This window comes from Hyposmocoma kahamanoa, unplaced genomic scaffold (genome assembly GCF_003589595.1).
Source record: "Hyposmocoma kahamanoa isolate Upper Pololo Valley unplaced genomic scaffold, ASM358959v1 100021, whole genome shotgun sequence".
Taxonomy (NCBI): domain Eukaryota; kingdom Metazoa; phylum Arthropoda; class Insecta; order Lepidoptera; family Cosmopterigidae; genus Hyposmocoma; species Hyposmocoma kahamanoa.
The window spans coordinates 6697585-6719216 of NW_020653200.1; the positions used below are offsets into that span (position 1 = coordinate 6697585).

A 21632-nucleotide genomic window follows, 5' to 3' on the forward strand; every position below is an offset into this window, starting at 1 on the left:
TATAATTATTAATACAAAGATCTAACACTCAGAAAAAATTCCTTCGAACCGGTCGGATTCGATAGGTGGTAGTCCCTGGCAATTCCACATGCTACCTGGGTCAGGGACTCGGGCTCAAGAACCGGCGTACAATACGTGCCGTATCGAGCAGAACCATTTATTATTATTATTAAAAGTCATGTGTCAAATTTTAGGGAAGATCACTGAATGATTTTCTCCCGCCCAAATCCTATGCATGCTCAATGGGATTGAGGTCGGCCGACTGAGCAGGGCATTGTAACAACGTGACACGTACTCCCGGAACATATTCTTTTCTACATCGCAACCTTGCAGTGTGTGACCTTGCATTATCTCTCTCAAATCTTGGCCGCTCTGCATTCGGTGACGGATTACCACGGGTGTCACGATTTCGTCGGAGTATAATTCCGCATTCAAATTGCCTTATATCCAAATGAGATTTTGAGAATTGAGAAAATTCTTCCATCTCGACGAATTCCAGCCCAAATTATCATATCCGCTTTAGTATGAATGTGCGCCCAGTTTCCAACATATCCATAATCCGAGGGCGCGAGCCGCGACGCTCCTAGCTATTATTTAACACGCTTTTAATTTGGGTACATTTATACATTTCAGTGGCCAGTATTTTTTTATAATCTCAGTACAGCGTACTAAAAAAAACCGACCTCAAAAGTACGTGGAATTACGTCTATTTGCTAAGTTTTATTGAAATATCCCCGCCACTATACAGGACTTGACACTGGAGATAATAAAAATCGGTTCTCACTACTCAAAGTATATTGAGAGAAAAACACCTTGAATTGGAGAATTAGCAAGATCAACCATAAAAGTAATTGCTCCTAAATTAAAGTTAGGCGCTATTTATAAAAATGAATTTTCATGCGTGAACAGAACCCTTCGAGGTGGATGATTTTCTTCAAAATGGAATGGGACCACTATGGAAGTACCAACAAAAAAAAAATTTTTGTTTCCAACAAAAAAGAATCATGAAAATCGGTTCACAAATACCGGAGTTATCGCGTAACATACATATAAAAAAAGGAACATACAGTCGAATTGAGAATCTCCTCCTTTTTTAAAGTCGGTTAAAAATAATAAGTAAATATAATTGGCTTGTTTCCTAGATTTTGTTGAATAGTGTGCTTATTATATATCGCACTGTATGCCTTTTATGGCAACATACATACATTATGTTATAACGGTATTGGTAGAGTAAATTTCATAAGCCGGCTATCAGAAATTATGAAATATATTATCTAGGTCAACCTACGGCTAAATCAAAGTAGCTCCGCATGATTCCGGGTAAAATTGTGTTTCGTGCTACATTGTTGAACATTACTTTTGCGACTTGTAAATAAGATAAGTAAATAAGACTCAATTTTTTGACCAAACAATTTCTAAGTACGTTTATTTTCATCACAAACTTATATGACATCATTAATAAAATAACATAAACTTCTATCTAATTAATCAAACAAAAATAAGTGTATTCCTAAGCATATAGCAATTCTTGTTTATATTTATGTAGTTGCTCACTACAGCTAATTCAAATTTAATTTACACTAATATAATTCTTACTGTATGTTTCTACTATTAATTATCACGTGGTTTTGTTACCCTACCAGTGGTACATTTCATATCATTATAACGGTTTGTTCGCACCAAGAAATATTTACACCAACAAATCAAGGGTTTCTATATATGTATTTCAGGAATTATTTTCCGGTAAATTATATACTAATTCTATCATTGGGATAGTTGTTAATTTCAAGTTATAGTGAAATTTATACATAAGTATATAGTGATCAAAATGAATTGATTGTTTGTGAGCAATAGTTTCTTGGAGAGTACAAGCCTGACTATATCCACGCAAGTAAGGTGCTTGTCACATCTTAATCTCATAACTTCTATAAGTACCACCTACAATGTTAGTTCCATTGATACAAGAAATAATATAACATTACAAATTTGTTCTTAAGAAAAAATGTAGAACGAGTCTGGCCTATGACGCGCAATTAAGCTCTTCGTTTGAATTTCCCATTTAATCGCGAATCGAATACATTAGTTTTTAATAAAATTTAGACAGATGTGACAAGCGCCTGCCCTTAAATCACTGAAAACTTTCTTAATTGCACCGGACCTTTTAACATTTACCAAATAGATACCACTAAGATATGACCATTCATAATTAAGAGAAAAAAATACGATTGGCCATATATTTATAGTCATCACAAAGCATTTCAAAAACCTATCCCTTCTTACCTACCTAACAGCTGGTAAAACTTTGGCAACGTATATAATTTCATTCAGCGGAACATATCACCCCAGAAATATATGTATATTATAAGCATAGGCTATTTATCAAAGATGGTATTTAGGTTTATGGTGTGTTCTTATAAAACCTCACTGGATAGTTATCATAGTCTTGCAGTGATTTTGAGGCAAACAACATAAATGTAAAAGCTATTCGATAAGGGATTACATTTACAACAACACGTAGTGGAAAGTGCGTAACAATAGAGTAAAACACATAACATTTTCTCCTGTACTAAATTATCCCTTTCGAATAATTTTAACAAAAGTAAAGTGTTTCTAATAAAATCGCTAGTTACAATTTTTCAAACAATTTTACAGATACCAATGTATAATACTTAATAATACAAGTCGCTCAAAACTTAATGTTTCAGAAACACGTTGAATTTTTCAGTGCTTTGGAACATTTCAGCTTTGAAGGCGCTATAATTATGTTTTTTTTATAACTATTTATAAGCTTGATTCCATTATGTTAATTTATTTGATCTAGGGTACATTAAATATAAAGTAATTCTCTACTGTGATTGTGTATAATAATAATCTGAAAAATTCTAACAAAATACGTAAAAAAATTACCCAATCTTAATTCAACTATAAATAAATTTCGTAATAGATATGTATTTTATCTATATTTCAAGTAATATCAACAAATGTATACGTATATCCGATATAATTTAGATTTTGTAAGCATGATTAAAACAATGTAATATAGTAACAACAGACGTTGAATATTTTGTACAAGCGTCCGAAAAGATGATATTTTTCGTATATGAAAATTTCTAAGGCACTAAACATTAGCCAGAGATATAAATATATATGTATATATGCACATAGAGGGTTGTTGTCTCGATATATATACATCGAGACTACAACCTTTTGTACAATTACAAATGGTATGGGAAGATAATAAAAATTCGAGTATAAATTTTATTTTTGGCTAATATTGTTTAGTGACGTGGATGAAAGCATAATTGCACTTTTTTACACCCTATTTATAAATAGAAATACTAATATATAGAAGGGCGCTCCGATAAATCAATATGTTAAAAAACGGGCAGTCTTTTAAAACTCTTGCCTTTGCAACCCCATTATTACAATGAGTCAACTTCCATCCAGCTATAAGCAATTTACCTATAATAAAATATAAAATAAATAAATTCCATATTATGTCATTGTTATTTCTTTACACAAAAAAACTTATTTGCCAACAGCGAAGATCATGAGTTAAAATAAAACTCTGGTCTATGAAATAATGAAGTAACATCTACTTTACAGCAAGTTAAATGTTTCTCAAACTTGCTGTAAAATACGAATTATAAGAGGTATAACATACCCAATATACTATATTGTCAAACGTAGTAAGTATAAGTAATACTCAACAATTACATAGATCTACCGTCACAAGTAATCACCTGTTGTGAAGTGAGTATACTTTTCCCGTTGTTAAAGTATTTTACAATTATATACGGACAAAAGAACTCAAAACTACTATAAAAGATTTAGTACAGAGTTAAAATTGTAGATCAAATAACGGAGGTTTAATCAAATGATTTACAAATTCCTGATACACTTTTGTACTCTCTATTAGTACTCATTGATTTTGTGAATAAAGAAGATTGAAAATTCATGTCATTTTATATTCGCATTAATGTTCGAAAGTGTATTTTTCTTATAACCAAGAAAAATCGAAACCAATTTTATGCGGATCTGAAAGAAGTCGCAACAAATACAACTTACCGTCCCAATAAATACATTTGGATGAACCATTAAAATTTGTACTTGGAAGTCTTTACTTTTTATTTCGAATTCTAATAAGGTAAGCACTTATCTATTGGTTACAATAATATTTCTAAATAAATTCGAGATTACGATCGTAATTATAACTCATCTAGCTCGGTGAACTTGTACCTATAAAATGGGTGTATGGCATGTGTGCGTGCGTTCGGCCTAGGGTTGTTCGAACGCGGGCTACGCGGGCTGGTAAATTCCCTTGGTCTAATATCGAATCCCAACTCCAAAGGTTGAATGTTTATGTTTGGTTTAACAAAAGCTGTGTATTGGAATCGAGACTGCGCGACTCAAAATGCTCTACAGGTGAGTGATGATGATCTCGTCGTCGATTTCATCCTTTTCATCGTCCTCCTCTGGCGGCTGTTTAGCTGCTTCGGCGGCTATAGCAGGGTCCTCCGCAATCGCCTTTAGCCGTCGAGCCTGAAACATAAGTTTTCGTATATAATAACAGATTTCAGTCATAGTATGTATCCATACATTTGTACTCGTAGCTGAGTGTAGTGGAAACTGATTGCGTCTATAATTCGAAGATTCACACCTTTCGCTTATGTAGTATTTCAACGATGATGTAACCGGCAACACCGACGAGGAGGACGACCATCATGACATAGAGCTTCATCTTGGCGCATAGGTGCGTGGAGTAAGCGTACGCGACTACGAACCCTGCACTCTCCCACAGACGGTAGTTGGAGAAAGCAGCTTCCTTGTTGCGTCGGAACAACACACCATATAGACCTAAAACAAAATCAAATTGATCGTAATTTCGTGTCATGCTCTGTAGCCACACCACTCTACTTTTTTATTATGATTTTACGCACTGTAATATACGGCTGACGTACTTGGTAAAAAAAGAAATACATGTACGTCAGCCGAACTTTACAATGGGTAATCTCATAATTAAAATATAGGGTAGCGTGGCTACAGAGCATGTCAGGTATTTTCTTGTTAGGTTCTCTAGGTCTTCTGTTCCCAAAACCACAGGCCATTTGTGTTAAGGAACATTTTAAAGGCATTTAAAAGTAAAACATTTTGCCCGTCTTTGTATCTATCCATATCAAGTTATAAATGCCATAGCATAAGTCATGTAGTAAATTATGCAAGATTATATCAAATTGTTGGTATTTATGTCATTTCTGAACTTATTCGCTTAGAAAACGAGGAGCTGTGATAAAAACGTGCCGTATCTATACACGTGAGCTAGATACTTAGGTATGTTTAATAGAGTCATTAATGTAATAAAATTATCTGTTACAGGTTGAGTAAGCTAGCTACGTTTAAGAACACAGCTAAGTAGGTACGTCAACAAATAATCTTATGTCCATTATTCAACATCACCAGCCAAAACGGTTTGTACGTACAAGGATTACTATAAAGGTACGTTGTCATTGATAGATTTGTGATAAAAGCCAAATTTACTACATGAAATACTTATGACAGGAATACACTAACTTCATCAATCACTTGCCTAACAAAAACAGTTTCATAAAAATAAACAACTGGCAAGGTCTGTCTTTTGTATATTTTAGTCATCCAAGAAGGTACTCGTATCTACACATAATAGATTATGAAAATCAAATGAAGATACACTCCTGTCCACAACAGTTGCAGTTCCACTCGCGAGCTTTAAATCGCAAAGATTTGAGGGGCATTGCCACTGCGCCTGTCACCCTGAGACATAAGTTGACAAGTCCCATGTGCCTGTAATTTCATCAACATCCTTACCCTTCAAAACCTGAACGCAGTAATGCGCATAATACTGCTTAGCGACAGAAATATGTAAGGTGGCAGTGCTTCCCTGTACTAACTCTTACACAAGGAGCTGTTTTTGTATCACTAATACGATAGGATTAGATGCTTTGCAAATATTGCATAAAATGGTCACGTGAATGACAAGATTCATAGGTCTCTCACAGGTGTCTCTTAAGGCGATAAAAACTCGATTCGATAATTAAATTTTCTTATCTTCTTAGAAGAAACTTACCGTTGACTTGGGTCTGCCAAACAGCGTCACCGACTCCCCACAGGCTCGAGATCACAAAGAAGGTGCTTGGTGAGTCAGGGTTGGGTCTCCAGATGAGCAGCCAGACGATTAGGCCGAGATGTAGACCTGCACCCATGATCAGGATGGGAAACCTCCCGATGTACTTCATAGCAGAACCGAAGACTAGGGAACATATTGCGTTGACAACACCGAAGCATATCATCACGTAGCCGATGGAGCGTATGCCAAGCGCGCAGGATACATATGCCTACAAAATAAAGCATTACTTATTTATTCTATTTATTCTATTTATTTTATTTACGTATGGGACGTGACGTACGGGATATTAAGCCCAATCAAAAAGCAGTTACCGATACTTTTTTACAACAAAACGAAATTTTAAATTTAGCCTCAGCGGAATTACATTTTGCAATAAATAAAGGTACTGATACAAGTTTCACAGTTTGAACGTAAATACGTAGAAGTCAAAGTCAAAGCCTAAGAATTATTTATTCCTTATACACTTGAAAACGTCATATTTAAGCGACTACTCGTTCACTACGCTGACTTCCCTGAGAAGAACGAGCAAGAAACTCTAGGGATTGCTCTTTTCAAATAAACTTAAATGCTATGGAATATGCTTTGAATCAAATTTGTGTGCAATCTAGAGCCTTGTCGTCTTTCCACACATCTTTATCTAACACGTAGTCTTCAATTTTGTAATATGACTTTTCAATCAAAATATTTTTACTGTAGTTTGTAATCTTAAGAAATGGTAATCTAATATATGCTCCGAATCTTATTGTTTAAACGTATACAATTCCCCATAAAAGAGTCGTTTACCTTGGTTAAACGAAATCATGGTACCATGAGTCTAAGGTTAATATTATGGATATCTTCTTTCTTATTGAAATTATGTATATTTTTCTATGTGTATACTTTTAAACTGACTTTAAATAAAACTAGTGACTATGCAAAGAAATATTCCAATTACCTGTGTGTAATCTGCTCCAATGAAAGCCTGTTCCATTCCTATCCAAAGGGTGATGGGAATCAGTAGTTGTTGGTTTGGCTTCTTCAGCTGATAGGCAGTTGCTGAAAGCAACTGGATACCTGACAGCTCCTTAGAAGGATCCGCCTTCCTCTGTTTCTCACCATACCTGTTTATTTATTGATAATAACGTGAAATCAGTGATAAGAGATAAATTAATCGCTCATACATTTTATTAAAATGGGACTGTGTGGGGAAGTCCGAAACCATAGAAAATAGTAGGAAACTGTTTTAGGAACCATTAAGTCCTGTTTTCTAATTTTTGCAATCTTAAAGTATGGGAGATATAGGGAAACTGTATGACATAGTAAATTTTATGGTCAAGCGTAAGTTGTCCATAAAAATGATTAGTGATGATCGACTCAGGTTTATGTAAATTTCATTGAATGGCACAAAAAAAATCGGGATAGCCGAAATTGATCAAATTTCATAAAATGTTTTTAATACAAAATGAATTTTTTTAATGATCATAGACTCAGCTTCTTATAAGGATGATTTCGTTATAAGAATACTCATATAATGAAATCATCCTTACAAGAAGATCTCATACGAGACGAAAAAATCAGGACAGCAGAAGTTGGTCAAATTTAATAAAAAGATTTTTCATACTTTTGTATTTTGTGTTTTTTTTAAAACACTTAATAAAAAATAACAAAACTTTAGATTTTAAGATTTTCGTGGTTATTCATTTAACGATTGTCACCAGTTACAGGTTTCTTATTAAGGCTTGACTTTGTAATAACTTTTTTGACTTTTGAGTTAATCCGTGACGACAGAGCGTGCAACTCTTCCGGAATTATAGGAAAAATTGAGTAAGTCACACTATGGTAAGAAAAATCATTCAAACCCAAAATTAATATGTATACTAAGTAAACAAAGGTATAAAAGCAATCATGAATTATAGGGAACCCTAGTTCTAGTCTTCGATCACACAATATTTAGTTGTAAAATAAATTTTTGTTTCCTTACGTATCCTTACACTATTTACTCAAAGAAGGCTTCGGGCCACGTTAACCTCACAGTATACTATATATAATAGTTAACCTCATAGTATGTTAGTTACGCAGGATAAGTGTTATGAGGTTTACTGATTTTCATTATCGTACACATATGTATAAATCGTATAGAAGTAAATAATAGATTTATATATAACAGTGCTTGTCGCTCTGAAACTGCCTACAGAAGTGCTAATTGCAAATCATATTTATTTTGACCTGATAAAAAGAAATGTAAATAGATATAATTACGAGATATATACATAATTTGTATAAGTATATGGATGTCATAATAAATTAGTTTTGCCTGAAAGTACTATTGATGCTATTGGCAAAGCTACAAAATGTTGAATCGCAGAACTATGGCAGTGTTGGGTAGTGTATACTTTTAGTCATAGTTATATCAGGTGGCACTTCGTTATGTGACAGTTAACTTGCGTATGATATTGACGTAGAGTTTTTAATCAAAGCGCCAAATATTCATTCTGCACAATATTATTAATGCAAAGCTTGCACAAATTCGAAAATATTCATAATTGATTATTTTATTTCATTATGATTTTACAGTAAACTTAATGTTTATTTTTAATTTAATTTTTCAGCCGTTACTATCCCACTGTAGGGCAAAGGTCTCACGATCCTTCCTCCACTTAACGCAATTTAACGCCGCTACAGGTCAAGATCTCATAGAATAATAAGATGAGTATTGTAAATCCTTATAAACATAGTTGCGCGGCTTGTATATTTTCGCGCCAGTCGTGTGCGTCGCTTGCGGTTCATAGCGCTGGTCATCTTTTTTTCTTTTCTTTTTGAGGGGGATATGCTTTATGCATATCCTTGAGCCCGGAGAGGCTCAAGAGTTATGTGGTACTAACCCTCTTGGACAGGTGTTGCGGCCGTCATGGGATCCCGCAGATTCACCAGTACGCCTCCGGCCACTCCTGTTTCCACCAGGTTTGACGCGCTAAAGAGGTGAGGTGAGGTGAAGTACGTGTCGACCCTCCGTTCGGCTCGTACTTGACCCATCCCTCAGACAAGTGAGACCGTCCGTGATCCCCGTCTCCTGTCGCTGGCCTCACTGGGGAATCAGGCGAGCAACGAATTGGGTTTGCCCTGTGCCCCGTCGCCTGCGCCGGAGAGGGTTCGTGTCAACTGCACCTTCGCACAACTGCTCCGCGGCCTCTTTTTACAAGATTACCTCCTCGTAGAAGAAGGATACAGCTTCCGACGATTCCTCGCTGCTTAGCGTGACGGCTACCACGCGGGGCCGCAAGCGTTGGTAGTCGCACACGCCTATCATTATTATATGGATGGTGGACGTATAACAAAAGTATATTTTAATTAATAAATATACTGTATAGTTAAACATCTTTCAAATGTGAATTGTATAAACATTTTCTTTTAGTAGGAAATATGATTCACTGGTGGGTTTGTGATATTTTATATCTTATGTGACCACCCCAGCAGTGATCATTCACTACTCATGTATTGGTATAGCATATTGCAGGTAGAACAGATTCAGATTCAGAAAAATTTACTTAAGTAAGTTAATACCTCGACAGGGGGTCGACGAGGAGTGCTACCATAAGCACAGCAACGACTACGCAAGAGAGGTAGATGGCGCTGATCTCGTAGATCTCACTATCAGGCGGCCGGTGTAGGTTCTGATTATCGTGATGCCCGCCTCCGACCATGCAGAAGTTGGCGCCGCACGAAAGCAGTGTCTTGCTTGTATTCTCCGTTGAAGAAGCATTCGCACTGCTATGTACTCCAGATGAGAACACTATAACACACCAATTATTAATGATTAAATACCGTTTCACTTGTTTCTTTTAAACAACGCCAATTAAATTAGAACTCACCTAAACTTGAGATCAGATTTCCCCAAAGTTCAGCCGTTTGCCAAGCAAGGAAGAAAAACCCGAAGAACCGCACGATGATACCGTCGACGGCCTGATCAGTTAACTTTGCGTAGACACTTCCTGCTTGCGTCAGATACGTAGCTTTGGCGGTCCACATTGGCGCTGCTCCTAAGCCCACTATCACTCCAGCTGGTACCAGCGTGTAGAACGCGGGATAGAATTGCGCACCGATGTACGGCGCATAGCACAACATAGACAGACACAGGGTCCATTTCACCGTTAGCCTCTTAATAAGAAACGTGGGTACGAATATGCAAGATACGACGAGCGCTGCGTATATCGAGCTCAAAGAGACAGTTCCCAGGCCGTCTGCCGCGTTGATTGTAGATTGTAAATTTGCAGTACCCTGGAACGCAGTGAACTGCACCATGAAGGCAGCACTGACGGCCGCCACGTTTTTCAATATTCTCCATTTTTCGTTTCTAGATAGTTTAACTTTTCCCGTGGGATAGGTGTCCTCCTCAGTGGGCAGCGGGGGCGGCTTCACAATATCATCATTCGTGTCGCGATCGTGCTGGTAGCCGTCGTTCTTGAATCCAGTTTTAAATGTGTACACATCTTTGTCCGGACGGTCGTCTTCACGTCCGCCACCGTGTGTAGCAGTCATGCCGTGTTACCTTCGTTTGCCCTGTAAATAAAAACAAGTTGTAATATAAGGACTTTTATATTGTAAGTATAGAATACAACAAGTGTCACGCGAATCTTGACAATATTCCGCTTATACGACGCTTAATTAGGTGTTGTGTGGTATTGACAGTACCTGCAAATTCAGGTGACTATAAAGTCTGACTTTTTTAAGTTTCAACAAACTTTATACAACTTAAATTTGTAAATTATTACAAGAATTTATGTATAATATATTAATGTTTGTTGAAAAGTACCTACAAGTATATGTGTAATTTATTTAAAAATAAGAATGTGATCCTCATATCATAACATAGATTGTACACACAATCTGGTGCCACATGTGTTAAGCATTTAATTTAGAATGTGTAAAGGTTCCAGAAGTAAATGGTTAATATACACAAAAAAGGAAATGGTGCCTCGAAGCGTCAATTGGACGGTTAACCATCACCGCCATTGAGGAAGTTTTTGTAACAATTACATACGATTTGATTCGCGTTCATTGTTACGATGGACAACATCGGCTGAGTACACAGCCCTATTATTGTGCGGGGCGTTTCATAAACTGTTTCGTCATGACATAATCATCATGTTTGTGAAGTATGATACCGCTAACGGTCTAAAATAAACATTAGGCTAAATTTTAGAATTCTATTTTAGTAGGTTCTGTTGCATGCCTACGACTATTATGACTCCGTTTGCGTAATAATTTCATTAGATAGATCAATATACTCATGCATTGATTCAAAATGCATACAAAATATGTATTGATGTGCCATCCTTCCTGGCCATATGGCAAAAAGGACCTGGCCACAGATGGTCTTGATTGTGAATGGGACACTTCCAGAAAAGTCATGTTCTACTATGTTGTATCTCTTTTTACAACCTTATTGTACGTTAAAAAAGGTTAAGGGACTGTTTGTTACTGTGGTCATTTCAAATACAAGTATCATGTAAAAAATGAAGTGCACACCAAGGTTGACACTTTGGAGTGTGGGACCGTTGCTACCGCGAGAGGATTAAATTTGAGTCTTTTGTGACATAGATGTGCTCTTAAACCTGTACCGGCCCATACACTTAATTATGTAACTTATTTTGTTAAAAAGACAAAGACATGTAAACAACGAAAGTAGTACCTACATTGTGATTTTCAAGCCCGAGCTGAAGACGAAGGCTTTAATGGCCTGGACGTTTGTATTTACTGTTCCGTACGTGTGGTTCAATGTTTTTTCATTTCACTTGTGAGTAATAAATAAAATCAAAACGTCATTTTGGGGTCGCAGTAGTGTTCCTAGTGCACACTCGGTGGGAGAGTAGAAATTTAAAAAAAAAAGCCATTGCCGCCCTAATCCGCATGATAAAAATACCGCCTTATTTTGTTGCACGTTATATGATTACTTACGTGCAAGAATTATGAAAATTTATTGACAATGCATACAATTCTTATTACAATACGTTAATATTGATAACTGTCGCAAGCGTTTTACACAATATGTCCATAATTCAGAGTGAGTAATATGTAAATTTTGCGTACCCTGAGTTCCTGAATCATTATTACAGGAGCTTGTAAGACTTAGAAGCTTGAGTAAAAAATACTAATAGCTTCTATAAAGTACTACTGAATTTAGACATTTTGTGCGTATGATTGCTGCATTGTGATTTATTTTCGGGTAATTTTTATATATGATTTGAATTTTAGCTTATTTTTGGTTCGAAAATTCAGGTCAATCGATGATTACACGAAACAATTGAAATTATAATATTGTTCATAGCTGTTTTTTGTATACATAGGTAAATATGCATTTAGTTAGGCTACCCCGGTAAAGGGATACTTACTGCTCTTCCACCGCGCTCACTTTCATTAATATATAGGTCAGCGCCAGCGATTGCTGTTTGTAGTTTAGTAGCAGTAGAGCTCCTTGTGAAAGATTACGTCCAGGATGGTCCGGCTCCTTACCTATTTCTGCCGCCGAGCAGTAATGTTAGCATTACTGAGTTTCGGTTTTGACGGGTAAGGGTGCTGGTGAAATTACAGGCACATGGGACTTGTCAATTTATGCCCCAGAGTGACTGGCGCAGCGGCAGTGCCCCTCGGATCTTTGCGATTTAAAGCTCTGAGTGGCACTGCAACTGTTATGGACTGGCGTGTAACCGACGCACTACGTGTTCGTCCCGTCACTTGATATTATATGTAAAAAAAAAAGTTTCTAATTACTATACACATTGGATAAATCTATTATATCACACCAATCTATTATTATGTAATTTATTTAAATCCAATATCCTTCCAAAATATATATATATATAAATATGTAAGAGATTGTTCTAGACCTATAAATGTTGTAATAATAATAGCTACGCCTCTTCCATTTAAAAACTCATTTTATTATTTAATCTTTTAGGTCTTGAGAGAGGCGAAAGTCTAAAATAGATAGTAAGAATAAAATAGTTTATTTATCTCAACACATTAATAAAAAAAAATTATAAAAATAGTGTTTAGTAGTTTAGATAAAAAGGTATGTAGTTCAGCACAATGGCGGAGTGTTTCTTGTAAAATCTCGCCGCTGATATTCTGTTATAGCCTGGCATGTTCATAAAAAGAAAAAGAACTAACACAGATTATCATTGTAGTTCTAAGATTTCAAGCCGATTATTAAATATCACACACACAAATTATGAATCATTATGTAAGAGTGAAGTTGTTTTTTCCACTTGGTGCTGAATGAGTCTTTCATGAATATTGTTGATTTATTCGGTATTTTAGTCATGCTTTAATGACTACAAATATGTATTTGTTTCAATAATACATATGTATTACTTTTATAACATATATTTGCAAACGGAAAAATACATGTAAATATAATGTGTAGGTATATAGGTACCCAAGTAAAAATTAAAAATATAGAACAGTGAAATGATTGAATAGGGAGAGGCATGAATAATGGGGTTAACGTTTTACAGTATTCATATAAATGTTTATAAATAAAATACGATTGCGTAAGTAAAAACAAAATAGCAGCACCTTTTTCAGGTAACGCGTTTTTAACAATTTGCCTGTATGGATCAAATTGTAATCGTAGTGTCACCCAGCAGCCGCGCGTGCACTGCCGCTCTATCCGGCCGTGATAGTATTGCTCGGCATTCGAGTAATTATATTCCATAGGTGTCGCCGGCCAAATAAGATACGTTCAATGCGCTATTGTGTAATTTTACCAGTCACTGAAGTTAGGTACTCTTATAACAGATAGTAATTTGTAACAGACCCACCTATCAACTACACAAGTTGTAGAGACGCTTTTGTTATGACATGTCGGTGTTTCAAGTTATCTACACGGGTTTTTCATTATACTTCAAGACGATTAGCAATAATGTACATTTTTTGTTGATAAGCAAAATATTTACTACCGTTATACATATCTATGTCAAGACAGTACCTACCTAACTATATAGTGTGTCTAAGGTGCGCAAAATACATTGATAGAATTTGCAGGCATTTGCCGAAGCGCTGTAATTCGTTCTTTTTATTTGATGTAAAGTATTATAATAAAAGGAAACACTTGAGACATTCTTCTTTCAATTTCTACACATTTACAAAAGCCCAAAACAATAAGAGACTTGATAACATTTAAATTAATATTTACTTTTTAACACGTAAACCACAAATGTTCCAATTAGTTTCATTCTTTAAAATAATAAACACATGTGTATGTTTCCCCATATTGTATATTTCATATAAATAAAGACTGAAGAACAAAATAATTACAACTATTAGTTGGCATAAATGCAATGATTGTGGTGTCAGCGCGTTATACTCACACTCTCTTACACCTTCACATTATATAAGTGAATTATATTTTAATTCCCAGAGTAAAACCAACTACCGACCACTAAGTTTGTCATTATCCTATTATATGGCGAACTAGCCAGTCCTGTGGCCAATAATGAATTATAAACAAGTGAATTTGAACGTGACATAAAACTTAAAGTGAAAAGAAAGTAATATATTTAATTAAGAATAAAACTTTTTCGACAACTTTAAATAAAAGAAGATAGCAAATGAAAAAAGTGGATTTAAAAATTAAGAAAACAACACATGAATATAAAGAATATCTACAAATCAGACATTTGTAAAATACTAACAACCTTGGATGATTACTACTAACATCATGAACAACAACTTTTGTTTCATGATTTTCAGTAATTCTTCACATTTTACTGGCATACAAAAATAAATATATTTAATTAAATCGCACTAAACAGTAATAACTCTGATGATGATGCGTGACGGGATGGGAGTTGTCGCCGAAGGCGCTTGCACGTTTCAACTTACAACCAAACTACTAAATACAGATAAAAAAAGTGTCAGATAGTACAACAAAAACTTTAAAGTTTATCTTTCGTAAATTTATTATTTTGTAAAAAGTCATGGAACAAAAGTGTTGTCTGTGATGTTTGAATATAGTCCTGCGAGGTTGATAGTATTTTACAAATGACCCTGTACAAATATGGAGGAAATGCTGCCGTAACCAATGCGTAGATTTACAACAAAGAAAGACGAAAAGATGTGTGAGTTGGGGGAGTCGTTGAAGATGGAGCAGGCCAGGTCTAAATTTATACAAAGACAAGGAGTTAATTTACACGAATTTTGATCCTAAGCTGAAAATAATCTCAATCTTTTTGTCAACAAGTAGATAGTACACTTAGGTACGTTGCCCATAAAGTTCAAATATTGTGTTATGAGAAATGATTTTAAATTTTTTTTTCATTAAATTATGTACAATTAAAAAGTCTTACCTAACCTCACCTAATTCTTCTTTTTGCTCCGCTGCAGTCGGGTAAAAAGGAACATACAATATTAATTAGATTTTGCTCCTGGCCTGATCATCTAGTAGCCATTTTAAATTATTACGGGTTGATATGTTACCCGAACTCGAATTTTTTTCCGAAATAACAATGCAGTCGAATTTAAAACCTCCTGCTTTTTTAGTCGGTTAAAAAAGATGATGTATAGACGTTATAGTGTTATTCGTTACACCGAAAACCGAATTATAACGAAACCGTTGTTCTTTCACGATATGTTGGATGTTTATCGCAAAGACACGATAAGGTTCGGTTAGGTTAAGTTAGGTTTAAAAGAAAAAAAAACATTTTCCTCTCAAAATTACTTTCGAGGTTATGAAAATCCGAGTAAACGTTATTTCTAGAAAATGTCATTTCGGACTACTGATTGGTAACCATTATTACGAGTAGTAGAAGGTAAATAAATAAGTATCAGTAAAGACAAAGATATGATACGGAAGTCAATAACAGAGTCTGATAAATCAGGACAAGTAGAGTACCTCTTGGAGAATTAATAAATTAATAGAGTTTGGATTTATTTTTCATGGGAAAAATAGAATTTATATTAAGAGTTCGGGAGATAGATATAGATTTTTATGATGTTGGAATTTAAAGGTTTGAAGTTATGAATTAAATTTTGTTTCGCGTGTTTAGAAAAGGTTAATAAAGGATTGGTTTCAAATCGAATTGATATTTTGCAGAGATAGGAATAAAAGAATTTCCACTTCTGAGGTGCTCTCTTTCCAACGAAGAAGAATCATCAAAATTCATTCAAAATTAGTTATCACATAACATACTTTAAATGTTTTATTGTAGACCTTTTGTTCAAAATTATGTTCCGACAATGTCCGACAGAGAACACAGGCGAGACTGAGAAACAGCGCTATGCCGAGGCTTCGATAGCTCATAATTTATTAATACATAATATAGTGTGATTTTCTATATAAATATATATGATAAGAAATATATATATATATATGAGTGTGTGTTTGATAAATAAAGGCCTATTTAATTTAATTTTATATTCTTATTCTTAATTTTAACAACATTTTGGTGCATTACGTTTAAGGGAAACATCGTAGGTTAAAAAAAAGACTAGACCAGACTAGATATGTTTTGTATGGCATTTTGAAAAATAGAATGATTATGCAAAAAAAAATAATGGAATACTGAGGTAAAACAAAGGCTTAAAGTATGTAGTACAGTATTTCAGAAGTGAAAAATGATACTTTATTTAACAATACCTATTCTTTTATTTATGATACGTGCAGAAGTAAGTGTAAAATGCAGTAATGCCGATATTTAGTTATGTTACTAAAATAACCTCAGTACAGAGTACTAAAAAAACTGACTTCAAAAGTGATTCATCTCCTAGTGTGTCACCCTTAGAGGTGGATATTTTCTTCAAATTTAAATGGGCCCAACAAAAAAAAAGAATCTTCAAAATCGGCAAAAATCACAAATGGCGTAACATACATACAAAAAACAACCTACAGTCGAATTGAGAACCTCCTCCTTTTTTGAAGACGGTTAAAAAAATATTTTTTTATGTTCTATTGATAGGTATACGTATAGACTATGCGCTATTTTATACTAATTTACATTGTATTGACTCACATAAAAATTAATAACAAAAAGTAAAGGTGTCCTATTCTATTAAATTAGAATTAAAAGAGGTTAATTTTATTTTTAATTTATACGAGTGACAAATGTTAATTTTTTAATTGTTATCCTTGTTTTCGTTGTGTTCTTGTTTTTATATAAAAAAATAATATGAAGTCCGTGAAATTGTGTTTAATCATTTTTTAAATTTACATTTTTCATTATTTTCTTCTTACAAGTGACTTAACTAACTAACTTTGTAATGCACACACCATTTTGTTTTTACAAATCGAAATCGTTTTGTTGTTTTATTGCTTGTAAACATTTGTAAAAAAAAATGGTTCAAGTTATATTTAAATGATTTTTTAAAATATAATTTGAAACAATTTTTTTAAAGAAATCAGTAGTAGGTAACTTTTAATTCTGTCTTGGCCATAATTGAATTCAATTTTTTTGCACATGTATAATCGTATTAGAGATTAAGGTTTTTATGTTTTATTTAGGTTAGTAGTTTTTATTTTTTGTAATTGCATTCAGAAGCATTGTTTATTTTTGTAATGATAATTTTGAAAAAGTAACATTATAATTAACATAAATTTTAAATCATAAGTGTATTTTTTTGTGTATTATAAATTTGCAGATTTTATTATTGTATTTAGAACTTTGGCAGTATTTAGCTGATTCATAATATCATATTGTGACAACGCTATCATTTTATTAATTGTTTTTCTTAAGATATCAAATATGTTACTAGTTAAAAAAATTGTTTTCAATTCTAGTTTTTTTTATTTTTAAGAAGGAAGGTGTGGTGTCAGCGCGCTATACAGGAAGGAAGGTGTAGTGTCATGCCAACTTACACCCTCACATTATATAAGTGAAATATATTGTCATTTTATACAGAATAAATTCAACTATCAACCACTCATGTTGTCATAATCCCAATATCACAGCATGTTTGCATTTCATGTTGAATATGGTAGTCGTAGTCTAGTTTTCGAATTATTATTATTTAGCGTATATTAATAATGGACACCGACCGTTACCGTTTGTCTAAGATTGGGTAATGTAAATTTCACATAATAAGCTTTTTCTCATTAAGAAACGAGCTTTTAACTAAAAACCAATCAACTACCTTAGAACAACGTTTTTGGTCACATCGTTATAAGAACTTTGATGCTTTTAACTTCAAATAATAAGGACGTATCATAAGCAAACTATACTATCGTGTTTTATACCCCAAGTCATTAATATAAACTAAAAACAAAAATGGACCTAGAATTTAACCTTGACCTTGGACCCCATGGTGATTGTAAACCCTGATGATCTCGTACTGTTGACATGCAACAGCACGAAAGAGAATTCTGTACCTCTCTTATAAAAATATTGTACATATGCCAAGGAACATATTTATCTATTTCATAAATCACTGACGAAATTTTTCCGAAGTTGTATATATTTTGTGATTTAAATTTTAAAGGCAACAGTCTAATGTTACTACAAATATAGAAAATAAAAATAATTGTTTTTATAAATATTTCGGCATCAAAAACGTAAACCTATATAATATACCAATTGGCGGTTACGATGTTTTTCCTGAAAAGTCTCAACGCCACTCTATATTCCATTGCCATTGTTCTCTGATAAGTCCGGTCTCAGGTTTACGTGTCAAAATTTCATGGAAGCGTTTGCGACTTCACATGAGGAATATCTCAAGTCTACATAGTGAAGCATGATTTACGCTTGATAGCTTAGTTGCATAGCCTTTAAATTGTGTTTCTTCGAGCTGATTAGAGTGCTGAAGGCAGGAAAGTTACACATTGATTCGAATTTGTATTGATATTATTGCCTTGTGACGAAACGCAATCCGTAGTAGATAAATGCGATCGATCTCCTAAATTACAACAATAGGTAAGTACGTCCGTGATACTATTTATATTCGTCGGGCTGTTTTAAAATAACTTATTCACACAGATATACCTAACGTTTTGAACATCAAACCTAAAGGCATTGATTTTTCCCACGGTCCGCGACTATTTTCACTTCCTGCATTTCAACCCTGTCATCGGTCCGGGTAATGAGCCGGCCAAGGTCGCTAAATTGTCGTCGTCATCCGTGCTATACAATCACTATGACGCTATTGTCAAATTCTGGTTTTGTGGTATTGCACGGCCACCTTACTTTTACTGTAGTACATTACAGCAACGTTTTCTTACATGAACAAATGTGTTCATTTAATTCCTACGGAATTTCTCTTTTTTATCCCATAATTGACAGCATCTTTCGTTTGGTGGTAGTAAGATTTGGAGTGAGTCAACAACAAAGAGCATAAGCTATTTTAATCCTTTTAGTATACATTATACGAGTATGTATACATTATGTGTGTATATTATAGATGTCCCCGATGTCATTGATCTGTTTTAAGATACGGCAAAGTGAATCGGCGGCGATGGTGTATTTTAGGACCTTACTACAAAGTTACTGTTACATGTGTGCTTAATATGCTACAAATACTATAATCCTTCTTGATTTTGCCTTAATTGTGTAAAGCAAGTCATTTATTATAGATTTCGAGACTTTCGTGTTTTGGCACTAACACAAGAAATGACAAGGAAGTAAATAATTCAGTTTTTTTTTCAAATGTGGTAGCACCAATGGACAGCATCAACGCAAAACAATAACAATGTGCGTTTCCGAAAAAAAAATTACGTCATATGCTTTCGAGTCACACATTTTTCTAGTATTATTAGGTATAGATTTTGATAATTTGATAATTTAATGTCGAAGCAAAATTTATATGTTCCGTTGCTGGGCACGGATCTCCGTTTAGACGAAGGTTTAAGGCCATAGTCCGCCACACTGGCTCAATGCGGGTTGGGGACGTCACACGTTTTCCGAGGGTTGTGAACCTTCTTCAACGTGCAGGTTTCATCATGACGTTTTCTTACACCGAAAACCTCATGATAAATTCCAAATTAAATTTCGCACATACATTCCGAGAAACTCAGAGGCCCGGATTCGAACTCACGACCTTCTGTTTGAGAGGCAGTAGGTCAAACCATTAGGCTACCACGGCTTCGTGAGGATTCATAGCACACCTAAATTGTACAAATACCAGTACTCTTATAATAATAAAAATACGTATCGTTCATTCATATCTAAAGCTTGTATTTGATTTTAATTATCACGCTTTCAAGCTGAAACTAGTCTTGAATCTTTGCGATAGATAAATGTAATTTTTGTAATCAAGCTACACATTGACGTATCTTGTTCCTTTGCACTGGAGGCGATTTTCGAACAAAAATGTGTAGTCTGGGGGCTACTTTCGATCTCCGTACGAAACAATTACTGTCAAATAAGTAATATTCAACAAAATTAAAAGACAAGTTTCCAGTATGAAGCTTCATTCGCATCACGCGTCTTTTCATTTTGTCAAGTATTGCTTATTTGGCAGAAATTGTTTCGGACGGATGTCGGACGGAGATCGAGAGTAGACCCCCAGATGTGCTGTTGTCCGTACATAAAGACGATTACTGCTGTCCCCGATGAAGTAAAGTGGCAAATGTAATAGAATGGAAATTTCATCAATAAATTTGAGACTGTTCTGACTTTTGCTATTAATGTCTAAAGACATAATTATTTAAAAATATGTACTACTTTCACGTTTATATACTCTCATATATTAGGGGTTAAAGTATGAAATTGCCGTTTTATTGCAATAGGTTCTTTGAATTTTCATAGAATCTTCATGGTTTGAGGTTTTCGAATGAAACTTTTTTCAAATGGTTTCTGTGATTTTTTTTTTTAAATTTGAAACATTTGAATATCGACTTTCAATTGTTTTTATTATTCAATTTAGACAAGAAAGATGGATACTGCGAAAATTCGAGTGATTTTTGAATACGAGTTCCGACGCGGAACTAACGCGGCAGAAACAGCCCGCAATATCAATGTTGCGTTTGGAGAGGGGTCTACTAATGAACGCACCGTGCGATTTTGGTTTAAACGCTTTCGTGATGGAAATTTCGACTTAAAGAACGAGTCACGAGGAAGACCGCCCACACAGGTGAATAACGATGAATTAAGAGAGATAGTGGAAGCCGATCCTAGTCAAACTACCCAGGAATTAGCGGCATGGTTTAACGTTACCTTACCCACAATATTGACTCACTTGCGTCAAATCAATAAAATAAAAAAATACGAAAAATGGGTGCCTCATGATTTGACTGATCTGCAGAAAGAAACGCGTGTTGAAACTTGTGTTGCCTTGTTGAACCGGTACAGAAATGAAGGAATATTGGATCGAATTGTAACATGTGATGAAAAGTGGATTCTTTATGATAACCGGAAAAGAAAAAGCAATGGCTGACCCCAGGTCAAATGCCACAACAGTGTCCTAAAGCAAAACTTACCAATAAAAAGGTAATGGTAACTGTTTGGTGGTCTCAGCATGGTGTTATTCACTATAGTTTTCTCCGATCTGGTCAAGCAATAACGGC

The 21632-nt window shown here is 34.6% G+C and overlaps 1 protein-coding gene across 2 annotated transcripts in view; it reads right to left on the bottom strand.

The window, feature by feature from the left end:
* Window positions 1–3447: 3447 nt before the first annotated feature.
* The window catches only part of LOC113239834 (UNC93-like protein), an 85927-nt gene continuing 67742 nt past the window's right edge, over window positions 3448–21632 (bottom strand). For both annotated transcript variants that reach the window (XM_026476988.1, XM_026476979.1), the window contains 6 exons: window positions 10012–10699; window positions 9704–9932; window positions 7098–7263; window positions 6104–6371; window positions 4661–4857; window positions 3448–4542 (listed from right to left, as the gene is read on the bottom strand). In XM_026476988.1, coding sequence (XP_026332773.1) covers window positions 4420–4542; window positions 4661–4857; window positions 6104–6371; window positions 7098–7263; window positions 9704–9932; window positions 10012–10678 — 1650 coding nt within the window. In that variant the 5' untranslated portion in view covers window positions 10679–10699 and the 3' untranslated portion in view covers window positions 3448–4419. The remainder of the gene's footprint in view (window positions 4543–4660; window positions 4858–6103; window positions 6372–7097; window positions 7264–9703; window positions 9933–10011; window positions 10700–21632) is intronic.